The sequence below is a fragment of the Rhinatrema bivittatum genome, chromosome 6, assembly GCF_901001135.1.
Source record: "Rhinatrema bivittatum chromosome 6, aRhiBiv1.1, whole genome shotgun sequence".
Lineage (NCBI taxonomy): Eukaryota > Metazoa > Chordata > Amphibia > Gymnophiona > Rhinatrematidae > Rhinatrema > Rhinatrema bivittatum.
This window is the reverse complement of record NC_042620.1, coordinates 313,063,823-313,085,380: the sequence shown is the minus strand read 5'-3', so window position 1 is coordinate 313,085,380 and position 21,558 is coordinate 313,063,823. Positions and strand designations below refer to the sequence as shown.

The window sequence follows — 21,558 nt, the reverse complement described above, 5'->3', positions numbered from 1 at the left end:
GCTCCCCCGGTCCTCCTCTGCCCGGGCTTGAAATGCTGTCAGCCCGGGCGGAACACAGGACAGCTGGAGTCAGCGGCATCGGCATGCTCTCTTCTTCCCGCCCCCCCCCCCCGCGGCCCGAAAGAGGAAGTGGTGAGCATCGGGTGCGTGCGCGGGAAGCAGAGACCATGCTAGTGTGGTCAGCATCGGCCCGAAGAACAGAAGAGAGGCGTGGTCTGAAGAATATGCAGCGCGGCTTGGAGGAAAATGAAGAAGAACGTCAACCCCTGCGGCCGATGGGACTCCTCCTCTGCGAGGGCTGAAAATGAAGGAGGTTAGGATTGGGAGGAGGCTGCTGCTGCCGCTAGTTCCGGGGGGGAGGGAGAGAGAGTGAATGAGCAAGCATGTGTGTTCGAGATCCTCTGTGTGTGAGTGAGATAGCATGTATGTGAATGATTGAGAGCCTGTATATGTGAAAGAGAGTATGTGATTGAGAGCCTGCCTGAGAGAGAGAGCATGAATGTAAGTTTACGATTGGGAACCTGTATGTGTAAGTTTGTGACTGAAAACCTGTTTGTGTGAAAGAGTATATGTGTGTGTATGATTGAGATCCTTTGTGTGTGAGAGAGATCATGTGTATGTATGATTAAGAGTCTGTGTGTATAAGTAAGAGAGAGCATGTGTGTCTGTGTGTGATTGAGAGCTGGTTTAGGTGATGGAGCATGTGAGTATGTGATTGAGAGCCTGTGTGTAAATGAGAGAGAGAGACCATGTGTGTCTGTGTGTGATTGAGAGATGGTTTAGGTGAGGGAGCATGTGAGTATGTGATTGAGAGCCTGTGTGTAAATGAGAGAGAGCATGTTTGTAAGCATGTGAATGAGAGTCTGTGTGTGTGAGAGAAAAAGACACCATGTATGTGTGTGATTAAAAGCCTGTGTGTGTAAGCCTGAAAAGATAGCATGTGTGAAAATGTGTAATTAAGAGCCTTTATAAGTGAGAGAAATAGCATGTGTATATGTGAGTGACTGAGGGCATGTATGTATAGGTGTGTAATTGAGAGCCAGTGAGAGAGAGAGAGCGCTGGTATGTGACAGAGAGAGAAGAAAGTTCCAAGCAAACCGCCCCTCCTCCTGCTAATTCAAAACAATCTCAGGACACCTGGATATCAAACGTTTCCAGGTATGCAGAGCAAAATAATTTTTGTATCCTTATTTTTCATTACTGGGTCTTTGTGTCTGCTATTTTGAAATATTTTATTGGTATCTAGACATTTTTTTATATGAGTTTTTAATTATTGGATATTCCACTCATCAGCTGTTTCGAAATAATCTGTTCTTTTTGTTAGTATGGTTTTACTGCTACTGATTTTATATTTCTTGATTTGTTTTATAAGGACGGGTGATGTTTCTTTTTTCCTTTATTACACTGCATACAGAGACTCTGGCTTGCTGCAGTTTCCAATTCAGTTTTTGTCTGCATGCTTCTAGTTATGCGTTTTGGTCTCTTTATTCTTTGTTAGGTGAGGTTTTCTGCTGGCATGTAGTTTCTGTGTAGGGCTGTATAGCAGCCTGACTTGGTCCGTTTTCCTAATAGGAGATGTATTGGTGTCTTAAGGCCTGGTGTAATATTTCAGTGTTGCCTTTTCTTAGGTAAGGTGGTTACTGTTTAAGTGCTGGAAATTAGTGCTGTTTTGGTGTGGGATGTTTACTATTTATGCAATTTATTTTTTATTTTTATTTATTTAACAGTTTTATATACCGCAGTTCAGGTAACAATGTTACTAATCACTTCGGTTCACATTTCAACAATTACAATGACAATATAAAGAGTAATTTATAAAGTCTTACATAAAACAGGGAGAGTGAAACTTGGATAATAACTTACAATGAAACAGGGAGAGAACAAATTATATACAAATAGCTTATAAGAACAAAAGCTTATAAGAGCAGAATGTGAAGTCAATGGAGTTGTCTTGGAAAGACCTAAAGTCACTGTCGTGGAATTCGTTCGGAGAAGCAAGTGCGCATGGGAGATTATTGATGGAAGGAAATTGAGGAGGTGTCAAGGGGAGGAATTCTTCAGTGGTGGTCTGTGAGAGGATAAATGGGTTATGAAAATGCTTGGTTGAATAGCCAGGTCTTGTCTTTTTTTGAAAGGTGGGTGTCGATTGTTCGAGCCTGAGGTCTGGAGGGAGTGAATTCCAATGTAACGGGCCTGCGGTGGAAAGGGCTCTTCTACTTAGTGTTGTTTTGATAGGATGTGCCTGTAGAGTGCCTCTCTGGCCTTGTCTCATAGGTCGGGAGGTAGTATTTATTTATTTATTTATTTAGAGTTTTTATATACCGACCTTCTCGATATACATAATCGAATCAGGTCGGTTTCCATAAAACAAAACTTTCGCAAGTAAGGCGTTACATTAAACAATAAAACAGAGTATTGAACTAAAGCGTACAGCATAACATAAACAATAAACTGCGAATAGAAAAGTATGAGGCTGTAATGGGATCGTGAGCTCAATTGACGTGGAGTTATGGATGACTTTGTGGGTGATTGAGAGGGTCTTGTAAAGGATTCTATATTTGATTGGGAGCCAGTGGAGGTTCTTTAAGATGGGTGTTATGTGGTCCCTTTTGTTGGATTTTGCTAGAATCCTTGCTGTGGCATTCTGTAGCATTTGTAACGGTTTTAGTGTGTTGGCTGGTAGCCCAAGCAGCAAAGAGTTGCAGTAATCTATTTTCGAGAAAATGATTACTTGTAAAACAGATCTGAAATCCTGGAAGTGTAGGAGGGGTCTTAGCCTCTTTAAGACTTGTTCAGACAGAAGATGTATCTTTTCCGTGTGTCATTTTAAACAATAAAAATAATTACCGGACCTTTACTTTTTATTTCTGCTGTGAATTGTAATGAGCAGTGTGTCACACATGTAAGCATGGCCTGTCAGGTGTGTCACGATGGGAAAAAGGTTGAGAACCACTGGTATAGGGCATGCCGGGCATGCTCAGTGTACCTAATCAAAGTTCTAGAAACTTTAATATAAATTTTCTGCATCGGGGCTCCATCTGATGAGGTCACACCCATGTGTAAGGACTACCATCCTGCTTGTCCTCAGTGAACATCTATTATGCATTTTGAATAAGGCACATCAAAGAAACATGCTTATGAATCAATCAGACTGGGATTCAGAAAGTTTAAAATTAAAACTTTGAAATGAATAGCTCCACTGAAAAAATATAGTAGATAATTCCACAAACAGAATATAAGCAAGTATTAGAGCATGGCACTGTCAGCAAATTTGATAATGAGCCATTTAAACTTATCTGGTTTATGACCCGCCACTTATTTTATCAGCCAAGTCAGAGTATAAAGGGTTTGTAAAGCATGCCTATAGATAGCACTTGTCCTTACCCGAGGCTGTCATTTGTGCCAAAAACAGGAGGTAAATAGAGGTGGCATCCAGCTGCAGATGTCCCCACTGGTCATCTCCCACCACTGTTGCACAGGTGTCGGTGTTATATTTAGCATGGAGGCAATCTTTTGTGCTCTGACTGTATTTGAATTTCTCCACCTTTCCCACCTGCATCACATCAATAGATTTTGTTATTAAACGTATGTCACAGTCTAAACTTGAACTGCTGAGGGGCTGACTTATGCAACACTACCACATTTACAAATCAAAACCCATTTTTAGTGATACCAGCCCCTTGGCAACGTTGACAATTTTTCCTGATTTTCAGAGCTAAGAGGCTAAAACCTGGAACGGAACCCGAGAGAGGAAAGGACAAGCACAGAAGGTTCTTAAGCTGCAAGGAAGTAAAGGGAAAGACAGATCTCATGGGGTCTAAGACGCTGTTAGAGGAAGTAAATTTGCCAAATGAGATGGGCCCTTACAGTCCTCACTTGCTTTCATAGCCTATGTATTTGCAATCTGGCCATACATTAGAACCCTGTTATAACCAATTCTGTTATAGTGGATTTTGCTTAAAGTTTAATTTTCTTCCATTCCACTACATTTCTAAAAAGCAAAGGCCCAAGTTACTATTTAAGGGTTAGGAAATTAGTAAAGATTTTGGTTTTTCTTTCAAGCATGATGAATGACATCTAATTGACATTTCCACCTATTTAGTCAGGTTTTTCGAACGGGAATGAACCTACCGAAGACTATGGCTAGTTCCTTTATAGCTGGTGTTTGGGGATAGGAATCCTCATCAATTGTTATGTAAAGCTTAGTTACTCAGTGTATTAGTTTATGTAGGGTTGGGACTAGCTAATGATTGATTATGGGGAGGTGTGGGCTGCTGCCTGCAGATCAGTTATTTGATGCAGGGAGGTTTCAAAGGGGATTAGGGAGGGATTTTTCTTTTCAAATGCTATATTTTATAATTTTATTGTACCATGCTTTGATGTTGTACCAATGAGAATTGTGTTAATTTTTTACAAATAAAATGGAGTAATTAAAATTATCTAAACGTTTCCATGTATTTCCCAGTATCATTGGCCACTCAAGAACATTATTATTAATACTTTCCATTATAAAATATTACAAATGATGCCAAGACTCCCTGTTCATTGTAATTTCTACCTTTAAAGTTACATTGTAAACCGGTATGATGTATGCATACTAATACCGGTATATAAAAGTTTTTAAATAAATAAATAAATAAGACTTATGCATATGCCTACTTCCATGCAGCTTGCATCAGTTTTAATTTTGTCATCACTTGGGAAATTTTTCTCTTCTTTTATAGCCAAATATTATCATGAAAAATTAAAAAAGAATTCCCTATAAGTGAGTTCCACTGTATTCCCGACAGATAAGGAAGCTTTCCCCACTATGACAGCCAGCAGAATAGGGCTTTGTGTCACAAGCAGAATAAACATTTCTTACTGCAATGAAACTTGCAGTAACATGAAGGTGCCACCTGTCAAACACATAGCACTTAAGCATTTAAGAAATCTAGCCCTTAACATCTGTCTTCCATTTTTTTTTTCACAGCAAAAATGGGACAAAGGCTTCTTGCTTTCCTCCAGTTTGCACTGTAAAGGTTTTGTTACCCACAAATAAACTTATTACTGATTCATTAAAACTTTAAATGCTCTCCAGCTAATCTCCTGTATTTGCATACCAAAAGATTTAATTTATGGCACACTGGCAAAGCATCAAACTGCGGCGTGCCAAGAGATGTTCCTTTGTGCACTTCTATCCAACAAATCCCAACTACTACAGCCTTTTCAGCATTAAGTTAAAATTTCTGAAAGTAGAGATAAATGTCTTTAAATTCAATGAAAATACTTAGAAAACAAATGCATGCTCCATGTGTAGCACAAATTAGGCATATTTCCCTCTCTTACCCCCAGGACCCTGGCTCCTTCACCTTGCCACCCAAGTCCCCAGGTGACAAGCTGAACCTAGCCTAAGCCCTGCTGGACGCAGCAGAGCTGACACTGCTGCCCAGTAAATCTCTGCCAGGAGAGGCAAACACAGGGTGGCAGTGGGTTACCAGAAGCAGAGCCTGGGGCCCCTTTGGTGGATATCGGCCCTGCTTCCCCAGCCTGCCTTCATTATCTCTGTCCATGTGGTCCCTCTGTCCATCTATAGTCACATGTGACTGATAGATTCAGATAGATGGACAGACACAGTGAATGCAACAGGCATGTTTGGTTTAAAATGCACTTTCAAATGTTGCCTTCATGGAGGATTTAAATCAAAACATTGGTCATTATGGATTATGTGTACTGTGTTCAATGCATTTAAATTGCCTTTATTTTCTTTGCATTATATGCAAAGTTTTGCAATTTTGTTTTGTATTTTATGTCCTGTTGATTGGCAAGGTTTATAACTCGCCTTGGACAATTCTAAAGAGGGAAGGGAAAAAAATAGGAGATTTGATTTTCTCTATGAGGGGCTTTATTTTTCCTATTTTCTGGTATAATCCCCCTTCATGATCACATCTCTTTCTCTGCTTGTTTTTACTAGTTTCTCATGCAGTCTCTCACCAATAAAATCCTGAATTTCAGTGTTGCATTTAAATGAGGTGCGGTCCATCCTGGGGTGGGGTGCTACTCCTCTTCCCTTAGTAACTTACCTGTCTGATCATGCACTGTAGCAATCCTCTCATCAATTTAACAACGCTCTGGGGAGGTATGAAAAACAAGCCTGTTAAATTAATTTCTGCATGGGAGGAAAACTTAGCCTGCAGCTGGGATATGACCTTTCCAGAGTCTTCTGTTTGTAACTTTACCCCAAGCTCACACTGACCATGGTATTTACTTTCTGCGGGCATGGCAGAGTAAGGATTGCAAGAGTGCCCAAGAGACATCATTTATAAAAGGTAGGAGTCATTGCCTTCAGCTGACACAGTATGACTTCTTCAATATGAGGGAACAAAAGCGCTAGGAATCATTCTTATATATTTCCTTTTGATCTATACTTTTGATTTCAGTACATAAAATTCATTTAACAAATTTTATATATGACCGATTACTCCATATTTGCCCTTATATTGCACAGGGAACTTATTAAAACAGACGGTGTTAAGTTACAAGTAAAAGCTGAAGTGGTTCAACCTGTTAATGATATAAATCTTAATAGCGTATTTATTCTGAATACCTTTCTGTTCTTCGGTTACTACTGACAAGAGGCCATCACAGTGTCTGCGGTGGGAATTGGCAGCACCGTTCCTTGAGCATACCCTGGTAGCTATGACTGAGCAGCAGTCTCAGAGGAAGCTGGCAACTACATCATGGACACTCGGTGGACAGAATTATTGGACTAGCATACCAAAAAGGTAGTTTGGGTGACAGACTTAAGACCAGCTGGCTAGGCTCCTAAGCCTGGGAATTCTCTCAGAAAGGTTCCCAAAATTGCTCATCTTAAGAGACTGACCACCTTGTGATGAGGAAATGGGGGCATTCACAGTCAGTTTACAAGAACTAGTTTTGTTCAGCATAGTGTCTTGGCAGTAAAACTTCTGGTAGTACAAACAACATAAATATGCACTACATTTTGGAAAATGTCTGGGCAAAACTTTTTTTTTTTTTTTTAATATGATAGTTATATAAATATTGATGCTAAATAACAATCATTAATAAGAGTCACTCGCTGTAGTCAACTGTAGGAAAAAGGCAGAGCAGCAGCAATAGCCAGATTGCTTCAGATCCTTTTGATTCTGAGAACTATTTCACATCTCAGTTACCAGAAACAGTGCACCTCTCAATGATTTACTGACATGTGATATGAGCTACCAGCACTATCTTTACTTCAGAGGCTGCAAACTTTCCTAACAATCAGCTATGATTAATCTTTCCTTCCTTTAACAAAACTAAATCAAGAAAATAGCTGTCATGCACCATCCTCCTCCTCTCTGTTACGCGCCCCACCCACGGCCGTCCCGCGCGCGGGCCTGCTCACCTTCATGATTCCATAGCGGGTCCCGGGATGACCTCCCTCGCGGTAGTTGCCAGTCCTGCCAGGCCCCGGTGTCGGTCGCTGGGCCTTCCACTGCGCGCCAGGCCTCACGCCGAGGCTCGGCGGCCTCGGCCATGTTAGCCACGCCCATATGCGCGTGCGGACTGCCCGGACTCATGAAGGGCCAAGGGCGGGTCCTAGCTCCGCGGCGCACCCTGATTGATCCCTCAATAGAAGGAAGTTCCTGTCTCTGCTTCCTTGCCTTGGCAATCAGGTCGGTTTGTTCTAAGATTGCCTCTGCGCTTGTTCCTAGTCTTGTTCTAGGATCCTTCTGTTCCAGTATCCTAGTTCCTATGTCCTGGTAGTTCCTGTGTTCGTCTGTCTGTCTACCCAGGTAGTACCCTCGGACTGTCTTACTGGTACTGACCTCAGCTTGCTCCTGACCTGCCTGCCGCCTGCCTCAAAGACCACAGCTTGCTCCTGACCTGCCTGCCGCCTGCCTCAAAGACTTCAGCTTGCTCCTGACCTGCCTGCCTGCCTGCCGCCTGCCTCAAAGACTTCAGCTTGCTCCTGACCTGCCTGCCTGCCTGCCGCCTGCCTCAAAGACCACAGCTTGCTCCTGACCTGCCTGCCGCCTGCCTCAAAGACTTCAGCTTGCTCCTGACCTGCCTGCCTGCCACCTGTCTCAAGACCTCAGCCTGCCTTTGTCCTCGTCTGACCTCTGGTACCTGACCCCTGCTTTACTGACCATTCCTCGGACTGACCTCTGGATCTTGACCTTTGCCTGCCTGACCTTGTCTTCAGATTCTGGCTCTGTTCCTCGCCTTGTCATCACCAACTCTGTTCTGGTTCTCCTTGTTCCAACCAGCAGCCACCTTTGAACCCAATCGCGCTCCACCTCTCTCCGTGGGCACGCCGGACTTTCATTCTCTCAGGAGACCCTGCGAGGCCCACCTAAGTCCAAGCAGCCCGGGTCCCTACGGGCTCCTCCCGGGGGGGGGGACCTTGGGCTTCCAGTGGTGAAGCTCTTCCCAGCCTCTGTCTCCTCCGGTGCTCCGCCCCCTGGGGGCAGTTACCTCCTGTTCCCTTTCAGGAGGTGTTCCTTCATTGTCCCAGGACAAGGATCCACCCCCTGAGCGCAACAGGTTGCCAAGGCCATGGACTCGGCGGAGTCTCCCGCCTCCATTACGCCACAGTGAAACCACATCATCAAGCTTTAGAGACGCTGGCCTCTTCAGTTGAAGAACTAAACTCTCACTACAAGATACAGCAATGGCCAACCCGGTGGGCCTCTCGGCCACTATGCTTCCCAAAGCAACACTGGCACTTCCTGCACCCCCCAGGTATAATGGGGATCCACGCTCCTGTCATGGCTTCCTTAATCAGTGCTTTATGCAGTTTGCGCTACAACCCTCGTTGTTTTTGAAGGAGATCACTAAAGTCACCTTCATTCTGTCTCATTTGGAAGGAAAGGCTCTGGCATGGGCCTCTCCCTTATAGGAATGCTCTGATGCCATCCTCTCCAAGCTATCTGACCCATTGCTCTCTTCAAGCACACCTTCGGAGACCCAAGTTGTATGGCTATCGCTAGTCATAGCTTACTCCACCTCCATCAAGGGTCAAGGATCCTCTCCGAATACTTAGTGGAGTTTCGGACCTTGGCCACAGAACGTGGGTGGAAAGAAGATTGTCTACAAGCCATCTTCCTAGATGGACTCTCCTGTGCTCTGAAAGACGAGCTCTCTGTCCTTGAGACTCCCACGTCTCTAGAAGACTTGATCTCCCTTGCCGGGAGGATTGAACATCGCCTCCGGCAAAGACGCCTAGAAGTAAAGGCTCCAAGCCCTCCTCCAGTACGCCCCACAAGTGCACCCTGCACTCTAGCGAAGATTCCTGCACCATCACCTTCCTCCATGGTACAACCTATGGAAGTGAATCGTGGGTGATTGTCTCTGACCGAGAAACTCCGTCGCTTAAAGTAGGGGCTCTGCCTTTACTATGGCACTTTTGGACATAGTCTGCAGTTTTGCCTCGTCCATCCGGGAAACTGCAACGCTTGAGCCCGGCAGGGGTCCCAAGCTTGGGCGCAACGGTTTCTGGCCTTCAACTCTTGCTTCCTGTATCCCTGGGCATCAACGCCCACACCTATGCGACCTCTGCTCTCATCGATACCGGAGCGAGCAGTAGCTTCATTACGGACAACATCATCAAACTCTTGAAAATACCTCCAACCCCTAGAGGTGCGTCTTCGTATTGCCTCCATCGAGGGGGAACATCTTCCAGGTCTCATTACTCTCCAGACAGTGGTACCCTCCATGAGGAAGAGACATCCTTCTACGTCCTACAACGCTCAACTCATCCGGTAATCCTGGGTTCCATGAACCCCAGTTCGATTGGCAGTCCCTGCAGTTGGTACAGTGGGGCCCAAAATGCCAAAAGACTTGTCTGCACCCGGTATCCCCCATGATACCCATCTTGAAATCAGTTACCCTTCCATGTTTACCTCCGCAGTATTCAGATTTCAGCGATGTATTCTCTAAGCAGGAAGCGGATACCTTGCCTCCATTACGCAAGTTCAACTGTCCTATTGAACTTCTGCCGGGCACTACGCCTCCCAAAGGCAGAACCTGTCCGTTGTCCCAGCCTGAGACTCAGGCTATGTCCTGATATATTAAAGAGAATCTAGAGAAAGGCTTTATCCGTCCATCTGATTCCCCCGCAGGAGCGGGGTCCTTCTTCGTGAAGAAAATGGACGGTGGACTATATCCCTGTATTGATTACAGGGGTCTCAACACGATAACTGGTAAGGATCGATACCCGCTACCCCTCATTAGCGAACTGTTCGATCGCCTTGAAGGGGCACGAATCTTTTCCAAATTGGACCTGAGAGGTGCATACAACTTGGTACGCATCCAACCTGATGACATTTAGAAGACGGCGTTTAATACCAGAGACGGCCACTACGAATACGTGGTAATGCCTTTTGGGCTACGTAATGCCCCAGCCGTTTTTCAACGCCTCATGAATGAAATCTTCCGAGATCTCCTGTATAATTTCGTAGTCGTATACTTCGACGACATTCTGATCTTCTCTAAGGACATAGAATCCCACCGTGAACACGTCCGCATTGTCCTCCAACGTCTGAGAGAGAACCATTTGTACACAAAACTGGAAAAATGTCTGTTTGAGCGGAATCGCTTACCCTTTCTGGGATACATCATCTCTGATCGTGGATTCTCAATGGACCCGGAAAAGCTTCAGGTAAACCGCGACTGGCCTCAGCCAGTAGGTCTTCGAGCTTTGCAATGCTTTCTAGGCTTCACCAATTATTACCGGAGCTTCATTGCTAATTACTCTTCCATAGTTGTCCCACTCACTGCTATGACTAGGAAAGGGGTCAATACCCAAGTGTGGACACCCAAAGCAATTGCTCCCTTCCAGAGGATTAAAGAAGCCTTCAGCTCCGGACCTTGTCTCTTTCATCCAGATCCCAAACGTCCCTTTGTTGTGGAGGTCGACGCCTCTGCAATCGGCGCCGGAGCCATTCTGAGTCAACACTCCCCCACAGGCAAGCTAACTCCCTGCTCGCTCTATTCTCAAAAGTTTTCCCCCACAGAACAGCGTTACACCGTGGGTGACTGCAAACTCCTTGCGGTCAAACTAGCGCTTCAAGAGTGGCGCAACATACATTTACCATCTTCACTGACCACAAGAACCTCAAACATCTCAAAGGGGCTCAACATTTGAACCCCCATCAGGCCCAGTGGGCCTTATTCTTCGAAAGGTTTGACTTCAACCTGTGCTTTCGTCCTGGTTCCAAGAACTTGCGCACTGATGCGCTGTCCAAATCATTCGAGCCTGAGGACGTCCCGGAAGTTCCAGAAGTTCCTAGCTTCATTATTGACCCTGCTTGTATTTCCCTTGCTGCGACTACCACAGTCCCTGTTGGGAAGACCGTCGTTCCCCGCCGGCTACGTGAACGCGTCTTAAAGTGGGCCCACGACTCCAAACTGGCAGGCCACCCTGGTCATGCCAGGACACTGGAAATGCTGCGAAGGCACTATTGGTGGCCTACTATGGTGCAAGATTCACGAAACTACGTGGATTCATGTCCCACTTGCGCCCAGCAAAAGCCATCAATGGGGAAGCCTTGGGGCTTGCTCCAGCCTCTCCCAGCACCTAACGAGCCATGGTCCAGCATTTCGATGGACTTTATTACTAATCTTCCCAGAATAACACAGTGATTAGGGTCGTCATCGACCGCTTCTTGAAAATGGGTCACTTTATCCCCTTGCCAGGCCTTCCTTCAGCCCCGGAACTGGCAAAGCTCTTCTTGAAGAACATCTTTCGCCTCCACGGACTCCCCAAGGAGATTGTATCCGATCGGGAACCACAGTTTGCCGCCAAGTATTGGCATTCCTTGTGTCGAAAATTCGACATTTCCCTGAGTTATACGTCGGCCTACCATCCCCAGGCCAATGGGCAGGCCGAAAGGACCAACCAGACCTTGAAGACATTCCTATGCTCCTATGTAAATGATAAGCAAAACAATTGGTCGGAGTTTCTTCCCTGGGCTGAGCTGTCGCACAATACCCATGTCGCAGCAGCCGTCGACACATCCCCATTTGCAGTAGTCTTCGGACGGCAGGCCCGTCTGCCTCTTCCTGTTCCTCTGACGGTTCAGTCTCCAACGGCTCAATCGATTCGCCAAGTGTGGACCCGGGTAAAAGAGTGACTTTCACCAGCTGCTAAATGCGCCAAGTGCACTTTTGATCTTCATAGACAACCCGCTCCACTCTTTCAACCTGGCCAGAAAGTGTGGCTGAGTGCTCGAAACATTCGACTGAAACTTCCCTCTCGCCATCTGTCTCCAAAATACATTGGACCATTTCCTGTGATCCGAAGAGTGGGAGCTGTCTCATATCAACTCCAGCTACCTCATTCATTGGGTATCCACAACACATTTCATGTGTCCCTGTTGAAGCCGTTGGTCCTCTCCTGGCCCTCACGCAAAGACCCTCCTGCTCCGCGTATCTCTGCAGAACCTGACACTTCTCTCCAGGTAAGAGAGGTCCTCGACGTCCAGCGATGCCGAGGCAAGTGGGAATACCTCTTAGCCTGGGAGGGCCATGGGGCCGAGAAGAATTTGTGGGAACCCTCCCAAAACATTCTTGATAAGGATCTCCTGAGGACCTTTCATAGATTGAACCCTCAGAAACCACAGCCGCGTAGGGGGAGGCCTAGAAGGAGGGGGGGTACTGTTACATGCCCTGCCTGCTGCTGTCCCGTGCGCGGGCCTGCTCACCTTCATGGTTCCATAGCGGGTCCCGGGATGACCTCCCTTGCGGTAGTTGCCAGGCCCTGGCGTACCGCGGCAGCGGTCGCCGGGCCTTCCACTGCGCGCCAGGCCTCAAGCCGAGGCTCGGCGTCCTTAGCCATGTTAGCCACGCCCATACGCACGTTCGGACTGCCCGGATTCTTGTAGGGCCAAGGGCGGGTACTAGCTCCACGGCACGTCCTGATTGACCCCTCGATATAAGGAAGTTCCTGTCTCTGCTTCCTTGCCTTGGTAATCAGGTCGGTTTGTTCTAAGATTGCCTCTGCGCTTGTTCCTGTTCCTAGTCTCGTTCCAGGATCCTTCTGTTCCAGTTCTGTTCCTGACTTGTTCCTGCATCCTAGTTCCTGTGTCCTGCTTGTTCCTGTGTTCGTCTGTCTGTCTACCCAGGTAGTACTCTCGGACTGTCTTACTGGTACTGACCTCAGCTTGCTCCTGACCTGCCTGCTGCCTGCCGCCTGCTTCAAAGACCACAGCTTGCTCCTGACCTGCTTGCCTGCCGCAAAGACCTCAGCTTGTTCCTGACCTGCCTGCTGCCTGCCTCAAGACCTCAGCCTGCCTTTGACCTCGTCTGACCTCCGGTACCTGACCCCTGTTTTGCTGACCACTCCTCAGACTGACCTCTGCATCTTGACCTTTGCCTGCCTGACCTCGTCTTCAGATTCTGGCTCTGTTCCTTGCCTTGTCATCATCAACTCTGTTCTGGTTCTCCTTGTTCCAACCAGCAGCCACCTTTGAACCAGATCGCGCTCCCCCTGTCTCCGTGTGCACGCCGGACTTTCATTCTCTCAGGAGACCCTGCGAGGTCCACTTAAGTCCAAGCGGCTCGGGTCCCTATGGGCTCCTCCAGTGATGACCTCTGGCTTCCAGTGGTGAAGCTCTTCCCAGCCTCTGACTCCTTCAGTGCTCCGCCCCCTGGGGGCAGTTACCTCCTGTTCCCTTTCAGGAGGCTTTCCTTCACTGTCCCAGGACAAGGATCCACCCCCGAGCGCAACACTCTCAATGTTGTTATACAATACTATTTGATAAATCCTTTAACCCAAATTGCTAAATAACTGAAGATACCACAGTTCAGCTGTAGAAGTTTAGATAGCAAAGAATGTTAGAGCACTGTACAGGTGCATGCAGAGAGGCAATAATGAAAAATGAGAAAAGGAATCCCAGACACCAATGACTCCACAGCACAGTGCACCGTAAAGAAAGCACATGAGGTTTAATCCTACTTTTGTCAATGGTCGTAATTTAAGTGTGATCCCAATGGGTCAGGTGGCAAGATATTGCACAGGCACCCCCTATATTGTACAGGTTCTCAATTTTGGTAAAAAGGCCAAGAAGAGACTGTCCTCGACTCATGGCTCAAACTTTACATTTGATTTTAGTCAAACTTATCTAATGATACTTAAGCTTTCAGTCCGAATATTCTGCATGGTTGTGCCAAATATCATACCACTGAGACAACACAACTCTTATGTGCATCATCTCCAAAATAGTGAGGTCCATACTCGGTCAGAGTCCGGACAGCAAAGTTAGCCACGCTATTGAATGTAGCCAGCTATCAAAGTTAGCCGGTTAACTTTAGGACAGCTCTTTGGCCTAACCAGTCTTAGCCAGCTAAGTCATCTGACTAACTCTGAATATTGGATTTAGGTAGATAACTTAGCCAGCTAACTCAACTCCTCCCAGTTACACCCCCAGAACACCCCTAACTTATCCAGACAATGCTAGCCTCCTAACTTATTAACCAGCTAGAATTTAGCTGTATATGTGCCCAAATATTCAATTAGCCGGCTAACCTCTGTATAGTAATTTGGTCACTTTCCAATGAAAGCTGGTAGTCAAAAACATATAACTGGCACCGGCCACCAGGTTTCTTCCATTCGGCATTTTTCACAGTTTCTACAGTATTGCAAGTCTGAGAAACCTTTACATAGCAATCTTCCAAGTAAAGGCATAAAATAAGGAAGGGCGCTATTACCTTCTACGTCATGACAAAATCTATTATGTCACCTTTAACACGCAAAAAGATTATAAAAAAAAAATATCTGGTAATAATTTAGAAAACTATTCCCTTGAAGAAATCTCTGTCGGGACAGAAGCTGCTGGGTTTATCTCCCAGCCAGTTTCTTATCTGATTTTTTTTCAACAATACAATAGCTGACCAGCTTTTTTGATAAGTTTATTGTACTCTCTGTTTGTTCTAGCAAGGTGGATGAATTCTGGTTAACAATATATTTTGTTTGCACTTTCTGGACACTTCATTCATATTTACTAAAATGCATAATGCGCAGCATTAATCTCAATGAGGTCTATTTACTAACAATGTGCCTTAACGTCCATAGTTATAATTTGCTTAATTATGGCTGTAAATTAGTAAAAATATGTTTGGAAACAATATGATGATTTAAAAGGGGATTAACTACTATTTATGGTGTCCAATGTATTTATCTCCGAGTTTCTGGTTGGCCCTTAGGATGAGATTTAGTAGCTATATTCAGTATTTTTATGATTTAGATATTAAATTTTGTAGACCACTTGTTTTTTTACTGATTCATTGGGTGGTTTCTTTGACTTCCTTTTTTACCTTTATTGTTATACCAGTCTGGCAATTTGAAAGTCCAGTGCTTCACATCACCAGAAATTCAGATAAAAATACATTTAAGAAGCAAAAAGGATATGCAAAATGTATTGAGTCCTGAACAGTTTGAGCAGAGTCGGAACAATACCAGTTAGAAAAAGTGTTAACCAATTTGAGATATCTAAAGGAAGCCTGCGGACAGAAGTGCCTTTGTAAGAGCAAGCCCTGTCTGTTGACCATGAAAAACTACTCTCCGACTTACATCCAGGCCCCCAGATACCTGCCATTCTGCAGAAACAGAATCTGCCGCTCGCAGTGGAATTGCAGGCAGGTGTCTGAAATTCCTGCCTGCCCTCAACCACCTCGTCTCCCCTGCCCAGATCAATCCCCAGGTCACCGCTAACTCAATCCCCATCCCTCCCCTTCTCCTATTGCACAGTTCCATTAATCCAATAGGAACCGGTCCCACGGGAGCAGTGCAAGACCTCCGGGCACCGCACCGTCCATGCTCACTAATGGAAGTGCAGCAGAGGGGGAAGCAGCACGTTTAAGGGGGAACTGTTATCCTGCTGGCAGGAGGTTGCGCTGGAATGGAGACCATGCTGGCTAGGCAAGGCGGAGGAACCAAGGACGGAGAAGGATGGAGGAAGAGAAAGATGGAGGAAGAGAATAAGGAAGGGATGAGGATGTAAGGGCAGAGAAGGTGCGGCAAAGAGATGAAAGGAAAGAAGGGTTAGAGAGATGGAAAAGGAGCGAGAGGAAAGAAAGGACAGAGGGAAAGAGAAATGAAGAGGAAGTCATGATGAAAAAAAAAGAAGGAAAATGTAAAAGAGAAAAAGAAATCAGAATGAATAAACCCAAGACAGGAAGACATTACAATGAAAAAAAAAATACAATGACATTAACCAGACACATACAAAATTGGAAAAAGGTTTATTTATAAAAAGAAAGCAATTAATTGAAAGATTTGCAATAGAAATTGCCTTTCGACATATTAGGGGACAATTTTCAAAGGCTTAAGAGTTCTTTACACGGGGTAACAGTGCTGGCACTTGTATTCAGTCAGATCTCCTGCCAAGGGAGCCAGCAGAGTATGGTTACAGGTAGGGACCTTCATTTTCAGTTATTCTTTTATTTTTGTTTGGAATTTTAATGTTATAACAAAACAAATTTGTGAAAAAATGGCTTTTCCACTGATTTTTCTCCTGGCTGTTATAAACAGTCATTATTCCACTTTTTTTGTTGTTGTTGTTATTAACACACAGGAGAAAAATCAGTGGAAAAGTCATTTTTTCACAGATTTTTTTGTTATAACATTCAAACTCCCATCAAAAATAAAACAACTGAAAAAGAAGGTCACTAGGCATAGACAGGAGTGGAAAAATGCCAAGGTGCCAGTGCCTAAAATTCAATTTTCACTGCCACTCTACAGCCAAGATGTGCCGACCCCACCCCAGGGACTGAGGAGAAAGAATGGGGAAAAGAGAGAAGGGGGAGAAAGTTTAGAGGGGGCATGGGAGGAAGGCTAGGAGGAAGGGGAGAGCCAAAAAAGAAAAAAAATAGGGGGAAAAAAGTATAAAAATGTTAATTATCAACAGAAACATTTCTCCCCCAGCTCCTAAAAATTTTTTAGATGCTACACAAGTCTTTTAAATATTTTTCCACCCCTGGTGCTGCATTTCAGCTGTGATGCGGCTGGTGTGGGCAGGCGACCAGCACTTTAGGAGTTATCCCTGAGGGCACACAAAAGGCACTTAAAGCTCTTAGTTTCCGATGAAGCTTCTTTCCTAGTACCTCAGAGGGCAAGAAGGCCAAATATAGGAAGGTGCGGGGTGGGGGGTGGGGGGAGGAGAAAATGTCTAAAAAAAAGGTTTTGTCTTATTCTTCTGTGTGCTCAGAGCAGCTCTGGTTACTGGCAGCCCTCCGTTTGCTCCCGGCTTGTAAATTTCAAAGTCTGTAGCTCTGGATAAAAGCTAAATTTCAAGGCTGGGGGGCTCAGCAGCTGTGCTGTGCACGGCCATGCAGGTCGGGGGTGGGGGGAGGTCCTCAGTAAACCACAAACCCTCCAGGTACCGTCTCTAACCATACTCAAGGGCACAGAGTGTGTCTCACTAATTGTTTGCAGCTCTCCTGGCTTTTTGTCACTGGCCCTAAGACCCTGTCAAGCACTTAAGCTCACAGAGAGCAGACAGCTGTAGGATTTCCTTACTTGTTCCAGTTCATACGCTTTCGCCTTATCCTCATCACGGTCTGCGTTTTTGCGGTAGGCCAGCCCCAGGGCCCAAACTGCAAGGATGCTGTAAACATTGTCTCGTACCCAGGCATCTCTTTGGTCGCAGCTGGCTGGCAATAATCCTGTTACTGGATTCTGTTTTAAAGGGAACAAAAAAAAAAAAAGAAAGACTCTTAAGAAGCATAAGCAATAGGAATGAAAAGCAATCCTAGGAGATTAGAGCCTGGCAAAGATGGATCAGGAATACAACTGGATTCAAGGGCCAGTTCTTCCACGGCACTTTGTACAAGCCACCTTGCCACCCGTCTCTCACTTCCCTTAACACTAAAGGAAAATTATTAGGATCCTTGTTTCTTCTGCTCACTTCTTTTCGGAATTTTGTTACGTGGTGCTTATCACTATCCTTCCTGGGGGACCCCTGAATCAGAGGACCAGGATGTAAACCGCTGTCCACTGAGCCATTCTAGTTACTTATTTTACAAATGCTGGGCTCGATGGACCCTCGGTCTGACCCAGTATGGCAATTTCTTAAACTTAGGGCTTCAGTCACTAAGCATCTTCCCCACAGACACAGAATGGGAGAAAAGCCTTAGTAAATCGGGTCCTTTATTTGAATAAAAAAAACAAAACAAAACACAAAAGGTTACCAGAACTCACTACTCTAAAGTCACCAAAGTAGCGTAGAGAAGGATTCAAAATTGTATCTAAGACTTACTCACCAGCGATGACATGCATTTGCCATGCACCCCCACCTTCCACTCCGTAAAATAATTTGTGTTGGGAGGAAGGCGGGGGGTAACACAGAAAGTGCATTTCTTCCCTGATGAGTGAATGCCCTTCCTTCCCCACCTCAGCACAACCCTCTCACTCTCCTCCTCCCCTCCACTTTCTCAATCCCTCCCCAACACCACCCCAGTTTTGTCCTCTCATTCTCCTTATCCACTCCATAACCCTTCTCCCTCAACCCTGAAGCAGTCATCTCTCTCTTTCCTTTCCAACCCCACAGCCCTCTCACTCTCTTTCTCCTCTTCCCCAGAACTCCCGATCCAGTGCAATCCGTTGGGTAGGGCTTGCTGGGTGATCTCGCAGGGTGCCCCCCCGAGTGCTGCCGGCACCTCCTATTATCCTGAAGAGGCAGCAGGGAGCCGATTTTCACCCAGGGCGCCATTTGCAAATGGCGCCCTGGGCAAAAAAAAACTTTCCTCAGCAAAGAAAAAAAAAAAGCACTGGTACCTGGCAAGGAGGGAAAACCTGAGCATGGATTACAGCTGCAAATGGTTAACTATATACTGCAGCTGCTCATTAATAAATTTAAAATTAAATTGTGCACACAGCAGACTATGCAAAAAATTGTTCTACTGCAAAGAGCAAAACTTTCCAAAAAACTTTTGCTGTGCCTTCACATTCAAAACCCCAGAAATTCCATGGTTTGGGGGTTTAAAGCCCCGTTTTTGGCTCTTAATTTGAAATGTACACACAGTAAGCAACGTCTGACCTACAGCGATGTTGACCCTAAAAGCAGCATAATGGTCCCTCTTTACACTCTCAAAGACCCACACTGACTTAGCCGTACTATAAGCCAGAGGGAAGTAAGGAGGATGAAGATCCATTCCCATGTGTGTTCAACATAAAAGATTATTTTGTGGATTCAAAAAGGTACCATCTGGTATAACTATGGCAAAAAGAGAAGCACTGTTATCCTAGAATTAAAGGCTCATGTGTCAAGCACAAAGCCAAAAATTTGGTGACTTTCAATTTTAAACAGTACACAATCTGGAATACCTTATCTTGATTTGAAAAACTGGCTGTGTTTTCTTGAAAGCGCTACCCTTTTGTGAATTACTTCAAAAGAACACACAGCAAGTAAAAAAAATGTAGCAAAACTATAATTTTTTTATTTTTTATTTTTTTTTTACATTTAGGTAACTTCCTGCAAACTTCCTAATCCTCAAGAGCTTGCCAATTTAGGAAGAATGTGCCTCTAATTCTATTTTATCGGTCCACTTAAACATGAAGCCACAAACAACATCCAAACATACTATATGAAGCAATTAAATGCAATCACAGGAAGGTAATTTATGACCCTGTTCCAAACATGCTTGCTGTTGGCAGTTCAGAGAGTGCAACTCCCAGAATTTAACAATGAAAAAAAAAAAATCAGTATTTCATTGGAGGGTGAGTGCAGATGGGTTTCTAGCTCACTTAGAGCTGAATATTATTGGGGCAACAGTAACAGGTTTCACTAGCAATTACCAGGGGTTTCCCCCATTTTTATTTCCTGTGTTCTCCCTTCCAATATATAATAACCCCCCCCCCCCCCCCCCAATTATAGCGGCAGTCTTCAGCAGGGGCCACAGATTGTGGTTCCCTTTCAAAACGTTCAACCAAATTGCAGTACGTTTGTAGATGCAAAATATATCCAACAAACAAGAGAGAAAGAAACTGCGTGCAAGCTTTGCATCCTGAAGGCACCCCGAACTCTTAATAATCTCAATCAATAGCCTCAAACTTTGCCCCAGCTTGTGTACATTCAGCAACATAGCATATGTGAGTAACACTCGTCCATGATCCTGGCTATCTGACCCACATAGTCCTGTGAAATCGGAGTGCTCTCCAAGTTTTACTGCTAAGGATTCCGTAACTACAGTCAATAAAAAGAAGAAACAGTGGGCAGCCCTGTCTCAGAGATCTTCTTAGGTGAAATGTCGGGGAAGGGGCTCCATTAACTTAATATGGGACCTGGAATCATGGTACAAAACTGCCTATCCACTCATCCCTCAACCCTACAGCCCTCAATGTAGTGTAAAGATTCTGCAACTCCACCCTATTCAAAAGCCTTTTCTGTCTCCAGAAATACCAAACTAGTTTGAGCACTATGCAATAAATTTATCAGGCATCTAATATGATCAGCCCGTTGTTGCCCTTTTATGAAAGTTATTTGGGTTTTTAGGAGTCAGTGGAAAAACATTTCTTCACAGTATTTTTTTGTGCTTTTTTTTTTCATCTCTTTTTTTATAACTTATTTTTCTCGCTGTGTTTTGTCATGTTCCTTCTCTTCCCTTTCCTTTCTACCTGGCCTTTCTCCCGCCCACCCGCTCAGACCCAGGGGTGCCTGCCCAGTCTGGCTCTGATCCCAGTGGGGGCTCCTCCACGCCTGCAGAATTTAAAGCCTTTGCACAGAATCTGACCCGCTACTGCACTAGAGCCGCACCAGTGGGGTCAGTGACTGCTGCTTCAAACCATACAGGGCTGGAGGGTGCAACCATCAGCAGCAAAGCATGCCCTCAATCTATTCTGGTCTTATTTGAGTATTACAAACTCTTCGACATCTAGATGTAGCACAAAACTGTCAGCTAGACCCATCAACAAAAGGCTAAAATTTCTTTCCCACGTCACTTAAAAACCTTTTTAGCAAACCTGTTTTGCGTGTGATTGCTTTGTAAATACATGCTGCTACTAAATAGAAAAAAAAATTATTAATGACCTGGTAATGAAAAATCAAGATCACTCAGAAAGAAATGTCATCAATAAAGCATCAGCCAAAATGGCATGACAACATAAATGTAGTAGCAGGGGGTGCCGTCAGCTGCATCCTTTCACCCCCTAGTGCTACTCTGTCCTACACAGAGGATAAGTGTGTGATGGGAGTGAAATCAAGAGCTATGTCAAGAAAGATTTATTTTTAATTTAACTTTTGTTTTTCTTTCAGAAAGTACTCTGGACACTAAAAACAGAACTCAGCAGTCTAGCGAGAGAAATCTCCAAAAACTTTCCCTTGCCCTAGCCAATTGCATTATGCTGGTGCAATCTGAATGCTTGTGCTGTTCACCAACTTTGAATAGCTGTACGCCTGGGAGAGCGGTATACAAAGCTTCTGAAGTAAATGGTTCAGGTGTCTTCTGAAAGAATAAACTCTGTAGTTTCACTAAACAACTTTTCTGCAAAAGTACAGCATTTAAAAAAAAACAAATAGCAAAATTCTGTGTGTGGCTGAAAAAGATGGTGAAAGCACGCAGCATTAGCATGGCAAG

The 21,558-nt window shown here is 44.9% G+C and overlaps 1 protein-coding gene across 3 annotated transcripts in view; it reads right to left on the bottom strand.

Moving 5' to 3' along the window:
* PHKA1 (phosphorylase kinase regulatory subunit alpha 1) overlaps positions 1–21,558 on the bottom strand; it is a 278,473-nt gene that overhangs the window by 246,655 nt on the left and 10,260 nt on the right. For all 3 annotated transcript variants that reach the window (XM_029607522.1, XM_029607521.1, XM_029607523.1), the window contains exons 2-4: positions 17,504–17,662; positions 6,063–6,110; positions 3,385–3,553 (exon numbers count right to left, since the gene is read on the bottom strand). In XM_029607522.1, coding sequence (XP_029463382.1) covers positions 3,385–3,553; positions 6,063–6,110; positions 17,504–17,662 — 376 coding nt within the window. The remainder of the gene's footprint in view (positions 1–3,384; positions 3,554–6,062; positions 6,111–17,503; positions 17,663–21,558) is intronic.